This window comes from Ursus americanus, chromosome 33 (genome assembly GCF_024610735.1).
Source record: "Ursus americanus isolate L20-20 chromosome 33, mUrsAme1.1.p, whole genome shotgun sequence".
NCBI lineage: Eukaryota > Metazoa > Chordata > Mammalia > Carnivora > Ursidae > Ursus > Ursus americanus.
In genome coordinates this window covers 31,526,594-31,551,797 of record NC_142159.1, presented here as the reverse complement: position 1 = coordinate 31,551,797, position 25,204 = coordinate 31,526,594, and the positions used below count along the sequence as shown (strand labels likewise).

Sequence of the window (25,204 nt, the reverse complement as noted above, 5' to 3'; positions counted from 1 at the left end):
TAAATCAGCCCCTAATCCACAGACATTGCTTAATCCAGGGATACACTTCTCTACTTACTGGACTTCACAGATAATTCGGTTCCTTGTCCGAAGATAAGCTTCCCTCCCTGGTTATAATTCACACTGTGTTACATATCCTGTCAAAAACACATCCAATCTTCCTGAACACATTTCTAATCCTCTACCCAAAAATCCACAGCAGGTCTCTCTCACACCACAGCATGAATTGTGGCTATACTTATTGTAACTTTTTTTCTTATAAGGGGAATAAAGTACTTACACAGGGGACTGATAGAGAATAATGAGAATTCCTATTTATCCAAAAATGTTTCTATCCAAACCGATTTCTCATTTTTTCTTAATGGCTCTGGGTATTGCTGCTCAGGGAAATGGCTTCCTTTCAAATCTCTTTCTCGTGGTCTCGGCTAGAAATACGTGGCACCCGGGGGGTTAAAATTAAGGGCAGGTGAGACCCCAGGGAATCGGGCCTACCTGCAGTGAACCATGGCCTGGGTCCCTGCTCCAAATTTCAATTTCCACCAGCCATCAGTTGTCACTCTGGTGACAAACACTTCTACAAAATGGCTTCCCCAGAGAAGACAGCTGCTAAATGAAGACAAACTGCTTGTGGGGAAACAATCTTGCTACAAAATGAGGTGACTGCATGATATGAGATATAAGCTTTTCCCTCCCTTCTCCTCTAACTTCTCTTCTTTCAAGACGCCCAGGATAATCCTTGCCAAGAGCTGTACTTCCCGGGCAGTAGGGCCAGAGTGTGGCAACACTGGGGTTAACAAAGCCCGGGCCCTTGCTCTAGACTCTTTAGTGACAGAAACCCACCATGTCTAGGAGTTCACCTCAGGCCAAGCCCAGTCCTCAGCACCGCTGGAGTTCCCATTACAGCTGATTACCACTGCTGCCCTCACCTTTAAATCACCTGGTGCTTTGAATTCATGAGTCTCCGGGAAAAACTGTTCTAGGATCTCTGAGCTCTGAGCCTCTTGGAACTGTATCCATCACAGGCCTCTCCTTGCCTCGGTTTTTAAGTCCACGAAATAGGGAGAACTCTACTGGAATCTGCTTCTGAGGAAGACTTGCCATCAGATGGTTTTACTTACTGGAAGACTGGTGAGTGGATAGATCCCAGGACTGGGCTATTGGTGGGGTCCTGGGGGGTTCCTTCCCCTCTACCGCTCCCAGAGCTCCTTCGAGGATAAGGAAGATGACCAGGCACTGGGCCTTGGTCTGCTCAACCCCTTTAATGTTCTTCTGACCCAAGGAGGCCCCCATGGGAAAGAGAGCAGGTCTTCCTTTTGGAGGTAAGAGTATTCAGTGCACAATTCAAGTTATATGCCACTTACTTGGCTTGACAAGCAGCCTTGTCCCCTTCCCAAAGATAAAAGAGTAGCCTCGTCCTTGTGCACAGTGATTATCTCAGCTTCAAAAACCTGCTGACTCAGCTCTCCTACACACCAAGGCCTCCTGAGAAGGGAAACCTCCGATGCATTTCCTCTGGTGTGATTCACACAGACCTGTGATTTTCCTCCCTGAATGAGCGATCCCTCCCCTCCTTATTGTCCCTTTCTACCTCCCTCTCCATCCCCACTCCTGAGGCCACTCTGGACCCACGCCTCAGGACCCTCTGGCTCACTCCCACGTCACTGTACTTACAGGGCAGCACAGACAAGCTGGTTCCCCGACCGAAGCTCAAACCCTGGCCGTAGTTAGTCCCACAGTGCCTCTGGGCTCAGCAAAAACCCTCTGGAGCTCCCCTGACTTCATCTCAATGCCACAAGTGACCCAGGACCCTGGACCCAGAACCTGTGTTTTTAGCTTTAGGATGAAAAAGCCAGCCTGCTTGTCCTGTCCAGTCCTGAGAACAAAGGGAGTTTGGGACACACCAAGCAAAGGTTCCAAAACTTAACCCAGTGACCCTGGTGTCCTGAAGGCTGTCGCTCTGCATTAATGAGCCAGAGGTGTTTTTTTTTTCTTTTTTTCCCCAGGGAGAGAGACTCCAGGGTCTGGAAAGAGGCTTAAAGAGGTTCTCTCATTTCTCCTTCTGCCTCGAGGCAGAGCTGCACGTCAATCACCCCTGACAGGAGGGTGTCTATCTCCTTTCAAAACCCTCTAGAGAAAGTGCTCTGGCAACTACTCCTGACAGCTCATTTTCACTGTTCAAAAACCTATTAGGAAGGTTTACCACTAACCTCACTCCCTTCTTCTTGCAGTATTAGCTGCGTCCTGTGGGCTGAGTCCTGGTGGAGCGGGAGAACACAGCCCCTCTAGCTTCTGTCTGATGCCTCCTGTCCCAGACTGCGTTATGTGACTTGACTCCACTTTCCTCTCCACCTATTTCCATAGTCACTGCCCCGATTTGCCTCTAGGGACTTCACTGATTCCCCCATCTCCGGGGCTGAGACTGTCATTGAGGGGCTATTTGCAGATGCCATATTTCATCATGAGCTTCGTTACCCAGAGGAGCAGAAGGACAGTTTGGGGACAGGTTGCTCTTTCCTGTGAAGCTTCCATTCTCTCTCTGTCCCTGTCCCCCCACATGGGAAGCCCGTGTCTTGGGGCACTCTAGAGGAAGTGACACTCGGGTCAGTGTGGCGGGGGGTGTAAGGTTGCAGCTACTGTGAGTGCACCCCTTCTCCAAGGGCCTGTGAGCAGCCTCAGGAGCTCTGGCTACGCAGCTCTCTGCAGAAACCTCTCCCCTGCCTCTGACACTTGGATGATTTTGTATTTAAATGAGCCAGGATTCTTTCTATTTCCACTTAGATACTTTCAAATCCCAGGTGAAGAATTTTATAGAACAGGCTGACACTTTCCACCCTCCCCCCATGCCAGCTCTTCTCCTGATGCATGACAGAGTCTTGACAGAAGAGCCCGAGGGGCGAAACAAAAGTTCTACTGTGTGTTGGAGCTGAGGTTTATCATTATTATTAATAGCTAGGGTTTAATGAGCTCTTCTTATGTTTTGGGCACTATGCTAAATACTTTAGCTGTACTATTTTATCTGATCTTTATAATAACCCAACAAGGTAGGTATTTTTTTTATCCTCATCTTATCATGGGGGCAATTGAGGCTCAGAGAGGTTAAGTAATTTGCCCAAGGTCACACAGCTAAGCAAAGTAGTGGAGCCAGGACTTGAATTTCAGTTTTTCTGTCTCTAAAGCTCATGCTATATTGCCTAATCCACTAACACTCGGGTACAAAAGGTCCCCGGGGAACACATGGCACCTCAGGGATGCTGCAGAAGTAGACTCAGTGCTGAGTCTCACGTTCTCCAGAAGAAATTTTGCTCCCGAACGAGATGCCCAAAGTTCTAATGGTTCTTTTGAGAGATTTAAATTGCAGTGGCAGGTGGTGGTGGTCAAAGTTAGATGTAAAAAATACTTTCTGGCAGCAAGGCTTGCTAAATTTCAGAACTGATTACAGAGAAGCACTGAGGAATTTCCTGCCCTAGAGGATCAGAAGGAGCCAGAGCCTAGCCCAAATGGCCAGGGTGCATGCAGGGAAGTCTAGTTAGGGGTGGTGCAACACTAACTGGGTCCCCCCTCCCTGGAGGTCCTTCTTGACATTGTCCTTGGCTGGATGATTGCTTCTACCTCTATTTCTTTGAAAATGTTGTATACGCGCCTCAGAGCCCCTCACCACGAGCACAGTAAGAGACCGCGCGCACGCGTGCACCTCTCATTTTAAAGCAGAGAAAGGAACCAGCTCTCTTTGGCCTGGGGAAAGAACATTAATAAAGAGCCCAAGCAGATGCACAAGATTAAAGTATTTTTCAAACTAATGATTTGATCGATTGCCCCTAAAGGCCCCGCCAAAGAAGAGCACAACTTAGTTGGCTTCACTGTGAGCGCGGTCCCGTCCCCGAAGGTTAATTTGCCTGCATTGGTGTTACACAGTGCTCAGTGCTATTGCGATAACCTTGACTGGGGCCTCTAGGAAGACAGGTGGAGGTGGAGGAGGCAAGCAGGAAAACAGAACCTGAAATGACTGCCCATGGCCAAAACAATCTCCTTGTAATTAGGTTAGAACGTGGGATGAATACTAATAACTAGCAACTTCCCAGTCCGATGGTACTTGCCATAATTTTCCTTGAAAGAATGGGCCTCGGCAGGGGCACCTCCTGGGAAATTCACTCGACACGGCTACTGCTGCTCTCCTGGGACCCCATCTTGTTTGTTATTGCTGCAGGCCTTTTGTCTATCTTCACCCGATTCCTGCCTTTTTTCTCCTTACTTTCCCTGGACCTTCCTCCTCGTGGAGGCTCACACATTTTCTCAGGGAGCGACCCCATGGGTAGTAGAAGCCAAGCACAATGCCCTAGGGATCTATGCATTCATAACCTTGTTTTCCAACTGGTACCACGAACCACCCAACACAAACCAAGCAAAGAAAACACCACCTGTGTTTTGACAGCTTCTGTACGATGGAGGACAGGCTTCTTGGGAAGAATAATTAGCCCGAAAGAAGAGAACTTACATGGTGTGACCATGAGTTTGGTGCCCTTCCCGAAAGTGAGTCCGTAACTCCCACCCGCAGAGTACGCAGTTTCCTTACTTTGCAAAAACCCCGTAGATGCTGAGAAAAGTCAAAGCCCTCACAGCACAGGAGCAGTGCTGACAAAAGCTCAGACCGTAATGACAGTCAGATGACGGACAGAAGAGCCGTGACAGAGGCTGGCCATGGGGTGGACCATCCCTAGAGACCTGTCAGAGGCCATCTTGTCTATCCTCCTGTCTCCAGCCAAGGTGTTCTCTGACCAAAGACCCATCCACTCTTCGAGAGCTCCTGGGAAGGTGGCTCTCGGTTGCCAACAGCCTTTGCGTTCAAGCAACTGTGCCTTATCTAGTTGAAATCTGCAAGCTGCAGGCAGAGTACTTTGTGACTCTAGCCTCCTTCCGGGAAGACCTGAGACTTCATGTCGACAAACTCCAAATAGAAACTCATCATAATACGCCACACCAGTCTCAGTGGTCGTTTCTGGGGGGAGAAAACTCCTACCGAACGAAGTGGGTCAAGGTGAATATCGGCTTTATCTGTAATTTGAATTGTTTTTACAAGCAGAAATTTTCGCGCATTACTTAGACAAATTAAAATTAATCACAGCATTAAATATTTTAAATGGCTCCTGGATCTCAGACGACCCTTCCTGTGCGCCTCTGGCCACGGAGTCTCCAGAGTCTCCAACCTGCTGTCCTAAGGTTTTGATCTCCTGGGATCAGAGGAGGGGACTGGGCCAAGCCGTGTGGTCAGAGCAAGCTGAGGGCGCCGAGGCCGGACTGAGATACTGGGGTTTGCCTCTGATTGTCTGGCGGGCTTTTGAATCAAGCCAGGGCAACCTGTTTATCTTCCTGCTCAGAACTCACTTCCCAGCTCTTAACAGACCTTCTTTGGGGGGGCAAAAGCATTCCTAGGAACACTGAAAAATCATTAACTTAAGAAGCCACGCTGATCAGAATTAGGGATGGCCAGGGACACTTACTTGCAATCACAGAAAGTCTTGTGCCCTTTCCAAAGACAAGCGGGCTGTTTCCTGAATTCCCACAGTGATTGCCTCCATAACAAAAACTCTGAATGCCTGGCCCAGGTTTTTCTGGATGTTTCCTCTTGTTAATCTTTTCCCCAGATCAAAATCTTCCCACTTAACAATAGTTTTTGTTTTCCCTTAGCATGTCTTTGCTTCCTTCTCCCTGACCCTCTACAAAATGTGGTATCATGAAGATGCCTCTGGCTTTGACTGGCTCCTAGGGTTTCCATACATGGGGCTGTGGCCCAAGAATGCATTTCTGAAATCTGCAAACGTCCAGCTTATTGTTAGCCCATGCAAAATGTTCCAAAGGAAACCCCTGTCTCTGGCCTCGTGATGAACTCTGCTGTGCTAGAAATAAAAAGGAGTGGCTACTTTTCCTACACGAAGAAAGGGATTTGGAAAATGGCACAGAGAGAGAAGGCTGAACACAGCTGTTGCTTTTGGCTGACATACTGTCTTTGTTGCCTCTGGCATTTAAGTGGGTCTTTAAAAAGCTATCTCCCACCCTTCCCTGGAACAAGGGAAATGAGAAGGCATGAAGCATCAGAGCCAGGAATCTTAGCAGAGGCTAGACAGGAAAAAGTGGGTCTTTTATGAAGAGTAGAAGGAGAGGGTCATAGGTAGGCTGCGGTTACTTCCAAAACCACTTTGATTGGAGCCAGAAATCACACTGAGTTTAACAATGTGTTCAAACAAAGTCCACTGGGGACAAGCCCTGCGGGGGGAGACTTGAAGACAGACTCTGGGCAAAGGTTCACAATTCTGTGCTCTTGATAATATATAAACAATGAAAAAGATAATTGATATGTAAGCACCAGAACCCTGGCAGCAACTTTCCCAGCTCTGGAGGGGAAAGAATTGGTATTTGGCTAAGCTGCAGAAGGGCCAAGGACTCGACCTCCATGAGAGCAGAAGGGCCCAGGACCTAGATGCTGCCCACATGTCTTCGAGCCTAAGAAACTGTTCACGCCCGATACCAAAACCCCTTTGAACTCAGTGGGAGTTAATATCAGAAAATCACAAGAACAGCACTTACTGGGGAGAACATGAAGTTGAGTCCCCTTTCCCAAGATGTTTTTTTTTTTTCAAATTTTGTTCACACTGTGATTGGGGCCCCGACAAAAACCCTTGGTGACTCTTTTCAGGAAAGTTACACCTCCCTTAACGGATATTTCATCTCTCTGGGACTTAAAAGATCCTCTTGCTGTCTCCTACTATAATAAACAGGCCTCATTATCTCTTCAGCCGTCTTTCTCTGTGTCTCCTGGTTATTTTGCTTGAATTTTATGCTGCTTATTGCAAGTGTGCAGAGAGGAAATTAGATGACCTCATTTAACACAGAGGGCAAATTATAAAAGCAACAATTCAGCAAACTCCTTTGTGATATCAAACACAATTCTATTACGGAAGTCAAAAACTGGCTGGCCCACCGCCATTGGGCTAGAAATTCACCCTTCAGAGCCCAAAGAAAGATGGGGGCAGGTAAGGGCCATGTCAGCCACACACCAGTGATAGAGCAGCATTACAGAGCCCTCACCTCACCCTAGGCTCTGTTAGAGTGGCCCTATCACCACACCCTGAAGATACCTCATCCTAAGTTAAGCACACAGGTTGCTACACTCACGATAGCCATGAGCCAGCCGGGGCAGTGGGGATCTTTTGGCCCAGAGGGATCCTAGTCTCTCAGGAAATGTTCTCCTTTCATAGTCCACGGATGCAGTCTCTCACCACTAAGAGATGGACACCTGATGCCCTTACCAGCAGCCCTAATGGATGGGCTCCTTGTCCGACTCCTAAAGAACCAAGCCCTACTGTATCCTCCTCCTTGTCTACCTGACCCCCAGATGCTGTTTATCGCAGTCATTTAAAAAGATGAACGTGGGCTGGTCACGTTTACTGGATTTCAGCCAACTTATGGAGTGATCTAGCTTGTTTCCTGGTCTTTCGGCATTTCCCGCAGCTAAGCCATTCAGAAATAGGCTATCCTACTTTAAAGCTCCTTGGGTTGGTCATTTCATAGTCTCAGTTATAACCTGTTGCAGGGTTTAATAACTCAGTCAGCCAACTGGACAACACATGCCTCTTAAAATTCACTTTTTCACTGACGTTTGGATGGGCCGCGTTGTCCCCAAAATGGCACTGTGGAGGAAATGACACCGCAGGTGCACCCCCAGGAAGGCCAGCCTCCCGAATTCCTTGTTTCCCTCCTCCCCAGTGGGGCATGTTTTAAAGCTTTTACTCCCTATGGAGGAGCTGATCATTAAACAAAAACCTTGTCATCACACCTGCCATTTGATTTTACTCTGAATTTCCTCTCAGGTGTTTATAAAGCCATCTGGGATCGTCAGTTCATCTCTGAATGGTTTTTATCCCCCATTGCATTTGAACAGTAAAGCTATGTTTTTAGCGAAATCTGACATGTATGGGACTAGATGTGGACATTTGTCAAAATGGGAAAATGTGTGGGTTTTGGATCGGAGCTATTAGAATAAATAATATGCAGGCATGAGAGACAAAGAAGGCACCTTATACATATTAGTGGCATTTACAATGAGATGGATTCTCATTTTGAATAGAACGAAAGACAAGTTTGGTGGGCAAAATCACAGTAAACACACAAATCATTGACGAATGTAGTTTAAGAGGTACTGGGGCTGTAAATAACTCATGGCCCCAATATCTCTTCGGAAGAAGGAGAGCTAAGCTACCACATTAAAGGCAATTTGGGGGGTCTTGTTTTGCATCTATTTATCATTATTGCTCTATTCCCAACAATCGTGAATGTTTCATGCATTTGCAAAAGTCATTTTTCAAACGGTACACTTGTCTACATATTAAATTAAATCTTCACTAACTTCACAGGATTTATTTGTTTGGTCAAATATAAATAGAACATGGCCACTTACGGGGCTTTACCACCAGCTGGGTTCCCGTTCCAAAGAAGATTCTGGCATTATTATTGCCACAGCATTTCCTGCCTTTACTGAAACCCCTAGTAAAACCCCGCCAAACATGGCACGGTGGTGAAGGGGCAGTTGGACTCTCCGTGCTTTCCTTTTTTCTGTGTCTCTGGAAATTGGTCTTTGAGGATTGGAAGAAAAAAAAATTGGTTCTGCTACATAAAGCAATACATTTTTATTTTAAAAGACCAAACTTAAGAGATTTTCAGAACTTTTTGCATTTTTAGGCTTAAATCTGCCAAAGCTGAATCAAATAATTTGTTAATTCTCACTCTCACACGAGTGAGCTCAGCCTTAGACACACAGGTCTGAAGGGATGATGCAGTCTTACTCCATAGGGACGGTTCCCAGCAACAGAGCCGTCTGAAGTCACATCCAGACTCCCCCCAAACTTCAAGGTCCTGTCCCTTACTCACTGGCCAAGTTATTTCAAAGCTTTCTTGCCATGCAATAGCGTCTATGTGGTAGCCAAAGAAAATATTTCACCAGGGAAGAGTGACAAAAGGCAAACAGTCCTATCGTTTCCCAAAGAAGTTCCACCATAGACTCATGATGTTTTAGACAAGAGCAGGGAGTTATGACACACCATCTCCCACACTTTTAGAAAGTCCAGTTCTGCAATAAATGGAAGAAGCGAAACCTTTTTGTTATGAAGAAGGTCATATCTTAGAGGCAAGGATAAGAGCCCCTTTATCACAACACTGAGTGTTGGCTGGATAGTAATATACATCAGATATTGAAGAAAAGAGAGAAGGTGAGCATTCGAGTCAGCGGTACCAGGTCTTGGTTAAAGGTGAGCTTGAGTGACAGAATTGTAAACTTGGGGAGAGAAGGAGGCTTGATCTCATCTCCAACATGACTGTGACTTGCTAATTCTTCAGATTCAAAGAGAAAGAATTCAAAACTGATGTTTTGACCTCTCAGCCTGGAAGCAGTGGGTGTCCAGAACAAACCCAAAGGACTTATTCTAGAGAAAATGAAAGGGGAGGCAAATGTGGTTTGAAATATGAGGAGGGTGTTACAAGGGTCCCTGTTTTAAAATCAAACGGGCCTACCCTAAGCCTCCTCCTTGGGTCAGTTCTGCCTGACTTCTCAGCAATCTCCCCAGCTGTCACTCTGGAATCTCTTAGAAACGAAAAAGAAAAAAGAAAGTGTCGCCGGTAGAAGAGCTGACACACAATTGTACTCACAGGTTAGCAGAGGCTGTATCTACCCACGTACAGGTATGACCTGAGCTGACATGTGGCCCGGAAATGGGGTTCACAGAGCAGAGAGCCTGTAGCTTCCACATGGGACCAACGTCGCCACAGTTTTCCCTCCTGGGATTTATCTCAACATTCCTTCCATTTCCCTCTCTCTACTGTATCATGATTGGAAAGGGGTGACCGTGGGGGTACTAGGTCAGCCATTCAGCTCTCCTTTTCATCAGAGTGGCTGTTAACTTTGCTTGCCCTGGACACAGAACCCCATTACTCACGTACTTGGCTTCACGGAAAGCACAGTTCCGGCCCCAAAGATAAGCTTGTTTGTAGTACCCCCATAGTTCCCACAGCCTTTCAGAGCCTTACAAGAACCCGCAGGAAGGGACATGGTGGGATGGGGTGAGGATGGGCTTAGTCTCAGGCTCAGCACACCTCGGTCCCACTACAGCAAAGGCCGACTTGCCAGCCACCCCTTCGGTCTCCATATTCCCTTGACCTGCCCTGATACTGCCTTTTAAGTTATATCCTTGTGGAACTTGCGCTAAGGCCCAGAACCCGAGGTGATGCACCAGCGAGTTACTGGAAGCTTTGAGGGCATTGGCTCCCCACACGAGATAGCAGCCAGAGGCTAGGATTGGCCATGGCTGCAGACACACTACTTTTCCCTGCTGGTCTCTGACTGTGGACCATTCTCTTTTCTCTGAATTTGCCCTTACAGTGATATCAGGCTGGTTCTATCCTTGGGAAAGCATTCCAACCATATCAGAGGGAATCAGATACTCCCTAGTAACCCAGATCTACTCTCTTGGAGAGCTAGTTAAATATTATTCATTCTGGAAGCAACTAGACCAAACAAGAGAGTTGGTGGCTGACATTGCCTCTCACTGGGAGTGAAAACCCCATTTGGGTTGAGTGCATTGTCTCCAGTAAGCCGGATTGTTCTTAAAAATTCAATTTGCATGCTACGCTTCGTGTATTATTCAACTCGTGTCTCCTCTCTCTTACAGGCGCATCTCTGAGACTTACCTGACTTTATAATTAGCTTGGTCCCAGAACCCCAGATCAACTGATAGTTGCTATCCACACAAACACAAAAACCTTAACAAAAACTTTCACTGCCCTTCCGGGGGGCCTATTAGAGATAAATCCCAGATAAAAAGTCCAGAGCAAAGCACCTAAAGCAATGTAGGAATATTGACTACTGAAGATTATTTGCTCATTTAATTATATTTGATTCCCTTGCCTATTACAGATTCCACACACAGATGATGAAATTGAATGACTAAACATCCAAAGTCAATCTAGGTCTCTCTGCATATAAGAGGAGCATAATTCATAAAGTTTTCAGATTGGCAAAGTTGAACTTGCTTCCCCTTCCCTGATATTTTAAATAAAAATGCTAAAGAGAGAAACAGATCATTTGCTTGGAGTCATAATGCATCTGATTCTCTAGTGTCTTATTTTCACTGCTGATAAGATTCTAGTCAGAACTGTGGTATTCACATATAGATTAAGCTGATTTGGTTTACAGAGAGCTCTACCTTGAGACACGGAGTCCCCAGACCTGGGGCCCAGGAGGCAGAGGCGTGGATGGCCCTACCAAGCACCCTGTCCAGTGGCCGGCAGTACCGTGAGGACGTATCAAAGCGAGCTGGCTATTCACAGAAAAGATCTTTTCAAAATCGCTGCTTGGTTTCCAGCACTTATTTGGAAACACTTGTAATCTGGTTCCAGCCCCAAAGAAGAGTCTGTCATTGTTGGTGGACACTGTGATACCGAGGTCTACAAAAACCCCCCTGGGGCCCAGTAAGGACCAAATAACTGGAGCCAAGGAACTACCCACCGCAAACATTTGGAGGTACATTTAAGACACCAGTGCGGTGAAACCGCCCATTTTCCTTTTGGTTAAATTTCATGCCCTGCACATTCCTATGGCCTCTGCTTATTGTTTGCAATTCACAAAGATGACAGCTCAAAATAATTCACCCCAAGAAAACAGGGAATCTCAAACTCTAATCTCAGTTCTGATTTTTTTGGTTTGGCTTAAATTATTGAACTTGTCTGTGCTTCGGCTTTTGTGTCTGTGAAATATGTCTGATGACGTGTGACCTTGTTTATCTTATTAGAGAGTGTCGGGAAGATAGGAGGGCAGGTGGGAGTGCAATGGGTTACACCAGAGAAAAGCAGTTTGAATAATCTGGGGGAAATGAGCTTATTCGAGCCAAGATATTACTAACACGAACAGGAGGGACTATGTTAGCTGAAGTTTATTGTCAAGATCACTAACAAAAAGCTTTCTTAGTGAAAACCGAAGGAGAATATATCTATCTGTCTCATGTGTTTTTCCACAAGAAAGTCAGCAAACACGACCACTTAATCTGCCAGAAGGGAGAGGCATGGAAAAGGTCAACTGAATTCTGAGGCCTCAGTGCCCGGGGTGGGGGTGGGGGGATAAGAAAGAAACGCCAGTCCCTCCCCCGCGGCAGTGAATGAGCATCGATTAGCTTCCCCGGACACGCTAATTTCCCTTTGCTGTCAAAGGCAGTATTCAATGAAATCAAAGTTATTTTTAAAACTACATTTGACCGTCTTCATGGTCAATGGAGTGTAGCTAGATCCAGAAACCACATGTTCAGTAGCCCCCTGAGAAATGGGGGAACGAAACAGAACTCCTCGATAGGCTTCCCGGACACACTAGCGCAGAGAGATGAAAACAGACACTTACGTGGTGTGACAATCACTTGAATGCCGGACCCAAAATGCAGCACATTCCCCGAGCCTGTCTGTCCACCGCGGCTGACTCTACTACAGAAACCTGCCACCTCTTCAGAGATCTGGTCTTGGATCCTGAGGTGGAAGCTACAGCTTCCAGACCGGGGAGGATTCAGACTCCTGTGTCATGAAAACCATGGTGTTCCTTACTCCGTGTAGACCTTCCTCCAGAGGCTCTTCCTCATCCGGGGCCCCCAGCTCCAGCCTTCCTGTAGCCCATGGCGGCCGCTGCAGCCTCTGCTGGGGCCTCTTCTGGGGCCCGCCCTCGGGGAGCATTCCCTCAGGTGCCCGAGCCGTTCGAGGATGGCTCAAGGAGCTGCGAACCTCCTCAGGAATACAGCTGACAGGCTCAAGAGGCGGGCGGCAGCGTGTGCTGGGGATGGCGCTGGGGTGGGCATGGCGGCCAGGAATCAAAGGAGAGAGGAAGGAGTTAGAGGTGGAAGGAACAGACCTGGAGTAGAGGGGTCAGAAGAGACAAGTAAGAGGGAGTCGACACACACCAACAGCTGATGTCAAAATCTGTCACGCTCTGTTGTGTGGGAACATGCGAGTTCTGGGGGAAAGAAATGTTCCTGGCTCTGTTGGTTGCCCTGACCTAGTTAGTACTGTTCTTACCTCCTGCAACAAGCTCTCCCGTACAGCTGAGAAGGCCCGCACTACACGCGAAGATCTTCCCCTTTCTTATTCCTGTATCACAGAGCCATCTGACCAAATGTTCCACACGAGGGGGCAGGAATAGCAGCCACAAAAAGATACTCAGAATCTGCTTCTCTCTTTCTAATTAGGCTGTCAATCTGTTTAGCTAATAAGTCGTATGAAGTGTCTTAATCTCTTCCAAGGAAAGGAGTCATCTAAATGCAAAATAGCAGCAGCAATAAGTCAGATGGCTTGCTGGGTATCTCTTCTTTGTGCGACTAGAAGGAAACTTTCTGTGTGGAGAGGAGACAGACTGGGGAAAAAACACAACAGCATTTGTTTTTATTAGGCTGAGTCTATACAGCACAAAGTAAAACAGATCTGGCAATTATTTAGGTAATGTGACAGTCAATTCGGACAATTTTGAGCACAAAGAAGGTTTCTCAAGGAAGTGCCTGAATATCTGGATCGGCTACTGACATTCATCAAATTAACTGGACAATTGTGCTGTGTAGACGCAAACTAATAAATGTGCCTTGAAATGGTTCCTCTGAAAGGGTTACATTTTATAAGCTGAACATTAAAACTGGTCCAGCATTTATACCTCACCGTTTTCGTTTTGGCACCACAATTGACATTTTCCATTTTTTTCTTACAAAACAGGCCTTACAGTTAGAGCCTGGAAAATAACGGTGACCTTCTCCCTGGAGAGTCTTATCAGGTAACACACGGAAGCTCATTTAGAAATTCATTAGGTGTCTGGGATGTGAGAGCTGGTCATTCTAGATTAAGGGCTTTCTCTCAGGTGGTAAAGGACTTACGGGGAATAACGGTGAGTCTTGTTCCAGTCCCAAACACGAGGTTGTTTGTCCCAGAAATTGGCACAGTGTTTCTGCCCAGTACAAAAACCCTGCACTCTGCTAAATTTCCTTCCTCTTCTTCCTCTATAAAGCTCACCGGGGTATACTATACACATTTCGACTCCTACTTGGTGACAGCCTTTTAAAAACCATCCTAATGGAAAATGCAGTCTTCCGTGTTTCTTGACCAAAAAACAAAAAGAAAAAGAAAGAAAAAAAATCCAAGTCACCAACAGTTTCTCTTCTGTCCTCCCCCATTTTTTTCTTTTCTTTTTTCTTTTTCCAAATAAGAGCCTGCCGTTTCCATGCTTGAAAGACAGTTTTCTCCCTGAACGACAGTTCTTAGAGAATTCTAGTGGCCACAGGGGTGGTTTCTTCCCGAGTAAAATATTAGGAAAATCACTTTTAGTTTTTGTGAACCTCTCACATTGAAAGTTTTTATTTCTTCAAGGTCAGCCAGACTTCTATTCTCTCAGTCTTAGCCTAGAATTTCCAGACCCAGCTCACCTCCAGTCTTGCCCCCCTTTCTGCCTCTAGCTGAAACCGAATGGGTTAGGGAAGACCCTATTGGCCAGGTTTTACACACATCCTACTAAGTAGTACAAAGGGAAAATAGAACCAAACAGTTAAAGCCCTCGGTTAGAAGCTGAGAAGGCGGAGAAGATTTGCCAACACATGAATGCAGTGGGCAACTTTCAAAGGATGTGATTTTTCCCTCTTCCTTCTCCCCAGCAACCTGATCTAGTAATGATAACTGATGTTCGTTGAAGATTTACACTGTGCCAGCCACTAGGCAAAGCCCTTTATAAGTGTTAACTCTTTTAATCTCATAACAATTCAGTGAGTTAAGTAGTATCATTATCCCCATTTTACAGATGAGAAAAACAAGGCATAAAGAGATTAGGTAACCTGCCCCAGGTCACACATCCAGTAAACGGCAGAGTTCAGTTTGCCCGGGCAGTTTGATTCTAAAATTCATTTCTTTTTTTTTTTTTTTAAGAATTTATTTATTCGACAGAGATAGAGACAGCCAGCTAGAGAGGGAACACAAGCAGGGGGAGTAGGAGAGGAAGATGCAGGCTCATGGCGGAGGAGCCTGATATGGGGCTCGATCCCATAACGCCGGGATCATGCCCTGAGCTGAAGGCAGACGCTTAACCGCTGTGCCACCCAGGCGCCCCTAAAATTCATGTTCTTAAGCTCTATGCTGTTAGCCATTTTTTCTATTTGGGGTTCTCCTTTGAAGCGTGTATGCCAGTAACATTGACAAAACTGTTGGCTCACTGACCCTAATAAATGTACCCCCAGCCGGTCCCCCTGAAAGGCTTACATTTCATAAACTGAACATTAAAACTGACTCAGTATTTACACCCGGTCTCTTCATTTTGGCACCGCAATTGACATTTCCCATTTTTTTTCTTGCAACGCAGGTCTTACATTTAGAGCTGCAAAGGTAAGGTGACCTTCTCCCTGGAGAGTCTTATCAGGTTAACACACAGAAGCTCATTTAGAAGTTCATTAACACCTATATCCAAGATGCCTTTCCCCGAAGGCTCCACTGTGAACTCCTCTTCTTCTGCCTGAGCTTTGCCAAGCCTAGAACCGCCCTGGGAGCTGGCCCCAGCCAAAGCCACAGCAAACACTGCTGGGAACATAGCCTAGTGGTGTGAAGCACAATTCCAACCAGGTTAGGTGGTCTTTAAGATCCTCCTGAAGATTCTCGGAGAGAAGAACTTCTCGGGGGAGGCCAGAATGAGGATGAAACCAACTCTTCTCCTGTTACTTCGAGCAAATCCACAATAAGCCTATAAGCCAAAGAGGACTGAGAGATGCAGTAATTCTATGGCAAGTCTGAGTCATTCTGGATTGCCCATGGTGGGGAAGCACTTTCCAGGGTGGCCACAAGGATGGCCCTGAGTCCTGGGAGTTCCCAGCAGCGCTTGACTTATTCTTTGGCTGGGGAGAAACAGTATTTACAATGGCGCATGTGAGTTTGGCACCGTGTGGACAGAGGAGGCTGGAACATACAATGCGTATTCCCATCTTCTTCAACTTCCAATGCTCCCTAATGGCCTTTTTTTGGAATGGGCCCTCCTGTTTGCTCTATAAGAAAACAATCAAATACTCCAACTGCCTTCCTACCATGCATTTCTGGATCCCTCTATCTAGTTATTTTGATTGAAGGGTAAGCAAGGGCTCGGCTTGGGTGGACAGGAGAAAAACACTACCCACGAGTGCACATTTTAAACATTAGGGCTAAACAGGGAGACGGCGTCTGAGATATTTCAAACTGCATAGACAGCTTTGAGAGAGTTAATTTGAAGACTCACTTGGATTTACTGCCAGACTTGTTCCCAATCCCCAAATCAGATTACGGTTGTTGCCAATATTACACAGTCCTAGAAAGCTTTACAGAAACAGACCAGGCCAATGCGTATCAGGAAATCCCTTTCAATCCCCAGATCCAGCCAGCGTGCTCCTCCAGCTGGGACCCTGGCCAAAGAGGCGGCCGTGGAGACTGTTTATTGTGGTCAATTCACAGCATGGTCAGCATGGAAAGGCTCTTCTCAGATTAAATAGTTCATCCCTCCACCTTCAGACCGAGCTGCCCCCTGACCAGCAAGGACTGGTGCAATCCTGGCAAGGCCGCTGGAGAAGGATTCTCCCACTCCCCATCCTGCTCACCCTGCATTCAACACAGTCAGAACTTTCTGACCCAACGCTTAAGACAGAAAGACAAGGAATCTGCTCTTCTCCAGCCTATTTGTTCCTCTGCCAGGCGACCACACACGTGGCCGCGTTCACACGTGCATACGGCGTGTGTACACACTGGATCATCAGCAGGATTCGTACTCGGAATTAACCTAAAAAATAAAATTGGGTGGAGAGAACAGCCCCCCACATGAAGCTCAGTGCCACAGCTTCCTTTAGAAATTAGAGCGTTCATTATGGATTCAGCAGAGATACTCACGGGGGTTGACCATTAACCTTGTTCCCCCTCCAAATGTGAGCTTGTTGCCTGCATTATTTTTCACACAATGATCTTCAGCTCATCACAAACCTCCTAGAAACTGTACTAAGTTTTCCCTAAAGATCTTCTGGAAGGAACGATACTGTGAGCACTGAGAATATTAAGTAATTGTCACAGTAATAACCTGGCACAGAATCCTAGCACCAGCTTGGATTTCAGGACTGTTTCCACATTGGATAAATGAAGGATATTCTTTCTAAATAGTCTGAAGAGGGAGTTTTCCTGCCCAAGCCCAGAATGCTGACTGCCAGAAACCTAGCCGATCCTCTGGTGTTTTAGATAATAATTCTCCAGGGGTTCTGAAGATCATATTCCTTATTTGGACAAAGTAGGAACGGTTCATGCCTGTGTCTCCAAGCCCAAGCAGTCAGAGATATTGTCATCACTGGGGGAGAGACTGAGGGCAGCTGCCAGAGCCCACCTGGCACGAGGGGTCAGCATGTTGGTCCACCCCTCAGGGTGTTGGAGCCTGACACCTCTGACCGAGGTCCAGCTTGTGGAACATCAAAGGAGATCCCCACCTCTTCTCGTTCCAAAGAACCAGAGACATTCGCAGGCACTGGCCAGCCCTGAATTCACTGACTCCAACTCCAGACCTTTTCACTCCCTGCTTAGATGGTCATGAGCAAAAGGACACTTTCCCTCTTTGTCTTGGGGTAGATTTTTCTATTCTTTCTGTCCCTTTCCCCAGGTAACACATCTCAAGGGTTAACAGGAAATCTTTCTCTTACCGGCAGCTTCTCCTAATCTGTCTAGATGATCCTTTGGTATCTCTCTTAATTTTGAGGGTAACTTGAAGGAAAATCTGAGAAGGAAGCTTCATGCGCACCACAGCTGAGGGTATAGCACGGTGTCCTTCCCTTTGCTGCCCTCGGGCTGCTGGGAGGACCAGGGGCTTAACAAGCAATGATCAGGAATGGGCCATTCCAAAGGGAAAGCAAGAAACACGCAGGTCATATGGCAGTCCATAAATTTCCTACTTGGATTTAGTCAGTCTTGTTCCTCCTCCAGAGAGTATCTTCCCGTGGACCGATCCGTCCCTCCCACGTCCATTACAAAAGGATCTCTTTTCCTCCTACTTTGCTATTTGCCTGCTGGATCACTTTCCCAAGCCTCTTTCATTTTTAAAAAGGGATATAATTTCTCAAACTCTCCCTATGAAATTAAGTCTGGTGTCACCTATGCAGTGTCCTGGCTAAGACATTGTGAAACTCAATTTGTTTCATGTGTGCAAGTCTGTTTATAGTGGTGGGTCCATGATGACTGATTTGTGGACACGAAGTATAGGTGTGGGCTTCTGTAAACATTCAGAGGAAGTAGGTGTCCCATTTACCTAGAGCACGGCATTTGTGGAAGGGAAAGGCTGGGAATAAATTTAGAGAATGGAAATGGCCCGGGTTTTAGAGTCTTAAGTGACAGGCTAAGAAGTGGATATAATGGTTTCTCAAAATATGAATGCTTACAAGGGGAAAGGCCAAAAGAAGGGTAGGAAAAGCAAGTTGAAAGGGGGGAATGAGAATATAGTTTTAAAAGAAGAGAATAAGGAACAAAGAAGTCCTACTATGTTGAGAGGAGTCTCTCAGGCTCTTTAGTTAATAAATATTTTTCTAATGATTAATACAATTCTAATGAAAATGGTGGTAAGTCCATCATGGCGAGTCTCAGAACTCTCCTTTACCTCTCCTGTCCAGGGTAGAGAGACCCAGAATTTCCACTTCAGGTTGCAGTAATGCTTGCTTCTATAGTTTATAATGACTATTTCCCTTATTTTACCTTTTCTGGACCCTTTAATACAAACACCTTTAAAAATAAAGTCTTGTCTGTAATACTCACTTGGTAAAACCTTCACCTCGTGCCTTCTCCAAAGATGTATTGGTAGCCTCCTAAGGTAGTCACAGTGTTATGTGGCTCTATGCAAACCAACAGAAGGTTACCATTTCTTGGACCAGCTTTGCTGTCAATTAGTAGGACATCGTATGCACTTCTCCATTGGAAGGTACTGTCCTCATGTTTGTCTAAAAGGAATTTACGTGGGGCAATATCTCCGTTTATACAGAAAATCTTCACTGCTTTGATGAGGTCTGAGTTGGCAAAACGTCCTCAATTTCACGTTATGTTTATCTTAAGTGTACTTATTAAGAGGCTGTTTTAATAAACACGTCAGGGTTTAAACATCTACATGATTTTTGACCCCTTTGAAGTAGTCCCTTTAGGCCTCTCAATAAGAATCAGGATGGACCAGTGATGGGTAGGAAGGAGGGCACGTATTGCATGGTGCACTGGGTGTTGTACGCAACTAATGAGTCATCGAACTCTACATCGGAAACCAGGGATGTATTGTATGGTGATTAACATAATATAATAAAAAATGATTAAAAAAAAAGAATCAGTTTAAGAGCCACAAATAGCCAGCAATGGCATGATTTTATATTCTTACCTCATTTTCGAACCAAAATAGTACCAGTAATGAGTTTGAGTCCCTCCTTTCTGTATAAATCATAGCTCTGAGAGGCTTTTGATTATTCACAGAAATGAAACCCACCTTCAAAAGATAAAGCCGTCATGGATGCTACAAAAAGAATGTGCCACAAAAAAAAAAAAAAAAAAAGGAAAAAGGATGTGCCTTGACCTAAAGGGCAGATTCAAACAACGGAAGGGAGCCTCCTTCAGCTGAGGGCCTTGCCTGGGCCCCTCTTTCAATTGTATCCCCTGCCTTTGTCAACGAGTCAGCCCCCTCGCCTCAGTGTCAGCCCTGGTTCAGGCACAGAGGGCTGTTGACGAGAAATACTATGAAATGTAAAGTGGCAGGCGCTGCTGCAAATAATTCTCACAGGAAAGAGAAAAATAACAACAAAAACTACGCAACCCTGAGCTCAGCCCGTGTGGGGACAGCCCGTACCTCTTCGATACTGCTTTCTGGAATCCATCTTTATTATGCCCTCCCTGACAGCTTCACAACTTGCTTTATCACAGAGAACCCCTCGGAGGTGGGGAGCTCTCTAAGGTCCCCAGATTCTCTGCTCCTCCTACGCGGTCAACTCAGCCAGCCTTGGTAAAGGGTGAGGTTTGTCCTCGGGGCAAACAGGGGCCGTCCTGTCTCCAGAGAAGGTTTTCTTCTGCTATTCTCCCAGAAGAGGAAAGCCACGAGAAGCTTGTAATCCTGCTGCCCAGCCCTCACCCGAGTCCTCAGTCCACTTGCCGGATTTTTCAGTTAAACCCGAGGACACGGGCTTTAGCTCAACTGGGTCGCCAGCACTTATCTGTTAAGGACACGCTTCCTTGGCTCCACACTCCCGCTTGGGTCGCCTCCCTTTCCATTGGTTTGTTTCTGCCTCTATCGCAAAGCTTTTCTTCCTCTTATCTCTGCCTCTTTCCCAAAGCCTCAACGTGCTATGTGGACCTTCGAGAAACACCGCCTGCGGTATTAATACAATTTATCAAACTGCCCATAGACCTGATAACCAAATCCAGCCTCTGGGGAAACGTGTCTTCATATCTGGCTCACACATCCGACATAGTTAACAACTGCATGCTAAATGAAGCAATTAAATTCAGCTGTGTTTCAACAGGTCCCACTGGATTTCTTTCCAGAAAGGATAATTAGTTAACCACAAGAACTCACCGGGTGTGACCAGCAGTGAGGTGCCTTTGCCAAAGTAGAGGTTATACCCACTGCCGAGATCCACAGTGCGTTTTCCCTAAACAAAAAGACCCTTGTAGTAACCACTCTGATGTCCCCCTCACGTGGCTCTCCATTGACTCTAACGTCTGAAAACCAACACACAGCAGTCACACAGACCGTGGCTCGTCCATGAGAAGGTCACCCACTGAACACAGTGAGGAGGGCAATCACTCCTGAGAACTGCCTTCCTGGGGCCAACAACCTTGTTTCATATCACGAAGCCCAGAGTTTTCCAGCAGAGGGAAGTGCCCATTTGGACTGAGGAGAGTGGGGGGCATGGACCAGCAGCCGCTCTGAGGGCTCATGAGTGAAGGGTGGAAAGACACCACAGAGAAAGGGGTTGGTGAATTTTGCCTCCTTCACTCTGGGTTGTTCTCAAGTCGCACTCACTGATTTCGTTTCTGAGACCCCCAACACTTACTTGGTTTAACAGAGAGTTGAGTGCCTTTTCCAAAGATGAGCCTTTCTTGGCTGCCTCCATAATTCACAGTCATACGGGGCCTTACAATAACCAGTGGGAGGGAAGGACTAAGGGGGACTCTGGGTAAGGGGGGCCACTATCCCTCTTGTGGGAGTCTCACCACCCCTCAGCCTCAGCTCCCAGCTCCTTGGCAGGGTTAGGACACTCCTCTAAAAGTAATAGCTGGCCTGTGCAGAGAGATCTGAGCTGGATCTTAAACCACCTGTTTTGCTCCCAGAACACTGGGTTTTGGTATCCTGCTCATGCATGAGACACATGGGACAATTGCAAGGTCAGGCAGAGACATGCCACCTAGCATAGGTGGCCAACACTGGGGGCAGAGAGTGATTATTTTAGAGACCAGGAGCACCATGCCACTCTCAGAGCCACAGTTCTTATAAAGAATATTAATGAAGGGGCACCTGGGTGGCACAGCGGTTAAGCGTCTGCCTTCGGCTCAGGGCATGATCCTGGCGTTACGGGATCGAGCCCCACATCAGGCTCCTCTGCTATGAGCCTGTTTCTTCCTCTCCCACTCCCCCTGCTTGTGTTCCCCCTCTCGCTGGCTGTCTCTATCTCTGTCAGATAAATAAATAAAATCTTTAAAAAAAAAAGAATATTAATGAAAACAACAACGAAACCAACAAAACCCAAAAGATACATTAAGAGAACTGCTTGCACTCCTTTTGGATTGAAGGGGTTCTTAACGAGGAAAACCCGCTGAGTTGTTAGTTCTTTTTCTTTGTCTTATCACAGAATATGGGTGTTGCCTATTATCCTTAGCATTTCTTTATATCCAGAGCCAATGAACAAACCCATGAAAACATCTATTTCTTTATGACCTGTCCTTAGGATTGCCTGAATTCATTAACTGGCAGACTTCCCATCAGCTCAGGCCCAAAGGAACAAGGTGCCTCGATCTGGGGGGTGGGGGGTGGCCGTGTCTTAATCCCACTAAAACTGCACGGAAGAACACCACCACTCATCCTAGCTTTTGAGACTGACCCGCTCCCCTCACTCACTTGGCTTTACTGTCAGCCTGGTCCCCGCTCCAAAGCGAAGGTCATTGTTATTATTGCCACAGCGATACACCCTTTAACAAAAACCTCCTGGGGCAGCCTTGCAGCCAGGCTCCCAGTGTCAATGGGGAGAGGCACTGACCAACACCATACAACACGACAGTCCCATTTTTCTTTTCTGAGGGGACCCTGGCCACTTCGTCATGCTTCCAAGCTGTAAAAGTAGGCACGTCTCAGCTCACTGAGGACAGCTAATCTCGACCCCAAATTGGCACTCCGAGACATCAGCTTTCAAACAAGTTCCTGAGCTGTGTATAAACCCATGCCACAAACAAATCATGCCCAAACACACTGTTTGTCTTCAGGGACCGCTATGTATGAGGCTCTGCCTGGTGGCATGCTCCAGAACTTCTATAATTTGCATCTTAATTATGGGTTCAAAATACTCAAACTAGTCATCTATGTAATTTCATGTTAATTATCATGTACTCATCTCGTAATTGGCAAATAATGAAACATAGCAGAGCTTGGGGGGAGAGAGTTGGCATTTGACTACGTGTTCGGAGGGTCAAGGTTTTGCTTTTACTGCACCGAAGGCCCGCCCAAATGACTCCTCTCAAAAGTGGAGTGTGCAGGACGTTCAGCAAGTTTCCTTCGAGTCTCTCGAAAACAGTCATTAGAAGGTTATCTAACCCACTTCCTCTCATTTACAACATATCACCCCTGAGATGTCATCAGAGCAAGCAGGACTCTCTATTCTCCATGTGAGAGCCCTTCTCATTCTGCTGCCTAAAGTCCTGATGATGAATTAATTCCCAAGCCCACTGTTTCAAAGGAAACACACAGAGTGTGAGACTGACGAAGCTTGGAGCAGGGAGAAGTCTGTTTTCACAGGTGCAAGGAAAGATTCAGTAATGGAAATAAAACGAACACACATTCTGGTTGAATACAGGTATCCGCAGAGAGATCAGTTCCACTGGAAGGGAGTTAGGACTATGTCCAGCCAGGACAGCCCCTCTGTAGCCCCCCTTGGTTTAAAGCAACACCCAGTTAGGTTACCTCATGGCTCCCATCACCTACCCAGGGTGACCCAAAGCCGCGTTCCAGTTCCAAAGATGAATTTCCTGGCACTGCCGGTGGTCACACTGCGAGATGCTCTATAGCAAAGACCTGCCGCTAGAGTTTCCATCTGGTCTCCGCCCTCCACTGGCTTACTCAGAGCGCTCTCCATGACCTCCTCCCAGATGCGAAGCCGGGTGGGCCCTCAGGGACCCGTTCCCATTTTCCAGACACTGCGGTTGTAGCCTCTATGAGGGCCACAGGGCTCTGGTCAGACACCTGCTTGGCTAACCCTATCTGCCTCAACTGATCATGGGGTGCTGGCTGGTTGATGAAGGCCAAAGAGTTGTCAAGTTAAACTCTGCAAACCCTGGGAATTAAACTCTGTCCTTTTCCTCTCTGGGTTTTATGTTAATGGATTCCTCTTGTCAGACTTGAGGAGTGATGGGGCTCAGAAAGATGAATAATGAATCACTGTTCTAATATGAGGTCGCGGAGTCAGGCAGAGAAGAGGGCACGAAGGCAGAAAAAGAGAAACAATCGAACCTCGACATGCACACCGTTTCCACAATTCCTGTGAAAGTCATTCTCATTGCAAAGGTGCCACTAAGAAAGCGGCCCCCACATGTTCTGCCCCAGTCCTGAGTGCTACCCTCTGTCTGCAGGAGCCCAGAATTTCCAATGGCCTCATCATCAAATACGGTCACAAAAGCACCCAGGGGTCCTCCAAAGCACAGACTGTATCACCCTCCTCATCTACACGGCTCAACCCCACCCCCCCCCCTGTGCGTGCTGGATGGTGCCCCTGATGGCAGTCATACCAGAGGCTCATCAGCAGGCTTTGGAAATGTCCCCATGGGGACTCTATTTAGATCTCCATGTCCCGGGCAGAGGCACTTACAGGGCTGGAGGATGAGTTGGGTCCCTTTCCCAAAGGTGAGTCTGTTAAGACCTCCTCCTGCATTAGCACCCTGAGTCAACCCTTTACATAAATCTCTCTGCCGGAGACCATGCCCTGACGCCCTCAGAACCTCCACAGCTGCTCTGAAGCCCACGGACACCGTGGAGAGCTTGGAGGCCCGGCTGGTGCTGTTGGTCATTTCTTCCCCTCCCTCGTTGCTGTCATAGAAGCTCGAAAGACACACGACCAAGGGAAGGGGCCCGGGCAGGAGGACCGGGAGAGCCATCACGCAGCTACCAACTGTATCATGGGAATGGTCGTGGCCACAAAACTCTCCCCTGTCATGTAGGAGAGGGTGGCCGCGATGGAGAGCCTTCCTCACAGATATTTAAAGGGGCCTGAAAAGACGACATGGTTTGTCTATCTGGAATCAAAAACAGGACAACTCAAAGATCAGGCTAGAACACGTAATAGGAAAAGACATAAATACCTCACATCCCCTCAGACTTACTGGGCCTGACTGTTAATTGAGTCCCGGTCCCAAAAGTCAGCTTGTCCCTGCTGCCAGTCTTCTCACTGTTGTCAGCAGCTTTACAGAAACAGGGCAGACACCTGTCAGGAGTGTCGCCTCGCCAGCCCATCTGCCCGGCCTTCCCCCGACACGACCCAGAAATGCCCTCCGAGCTCTCACACCACCCTCAGTCACAGGCTTGGGAGAAGTCACTAAGCTAGAGACTACACACTAAGGTTTCCATTTTGGAGTCTAGACACACAAGAGCCGACAGTGTGGTCCATAGAGACGCTGACATTAAAAAAAAAAAAAAAAACTTTTAAAAAAGATTCTATTTTAAAGTTGTGGGTCACACCAGCTAACTGGTGTGATTGACTCTGTCAGAGGCAAGGCTCGGCAATTCTTAAACGAATCACACTCGGGAGGTGCTTACAGTGCACCTGAAATCTCACTTTGTCTTTCTTTAAAATCGAATATTTCTAAACCAGAAAGTTGACTCAATGCAGAATGAAACTCGGGTTGGGATTAGGGTGGGCCAGAATGCGTTTTATACTCATAGGGCTGGACT

The 25,204-nt window shown here is 46.9% G+C and overlaps 1 protein-coding gene across 1 annotated transcript in view; it reads right to left on the bottom strand.

Moving 5' to 3' along the window:
* Positions 1 to 25,204, bottom strand: part of LOC123792225 (M1-specific T cell receptor alpha chain-like) — a 295,137-nt gene that overhangs the window by 32,042 nt on the left and 237,891 nt on the right. Inside the window, exon 4 of the mRNA XM_087858260.1 lies at positions 20,627 to 20,676. Within this exon, the coding sequence (XP_087714386.1) occupies positions 20,627 to 20,676 (50 nt within the window). The remainder of the gene's footprint in view (positions 1 to 20,626; positions 20,677 to 25,204) is intronic.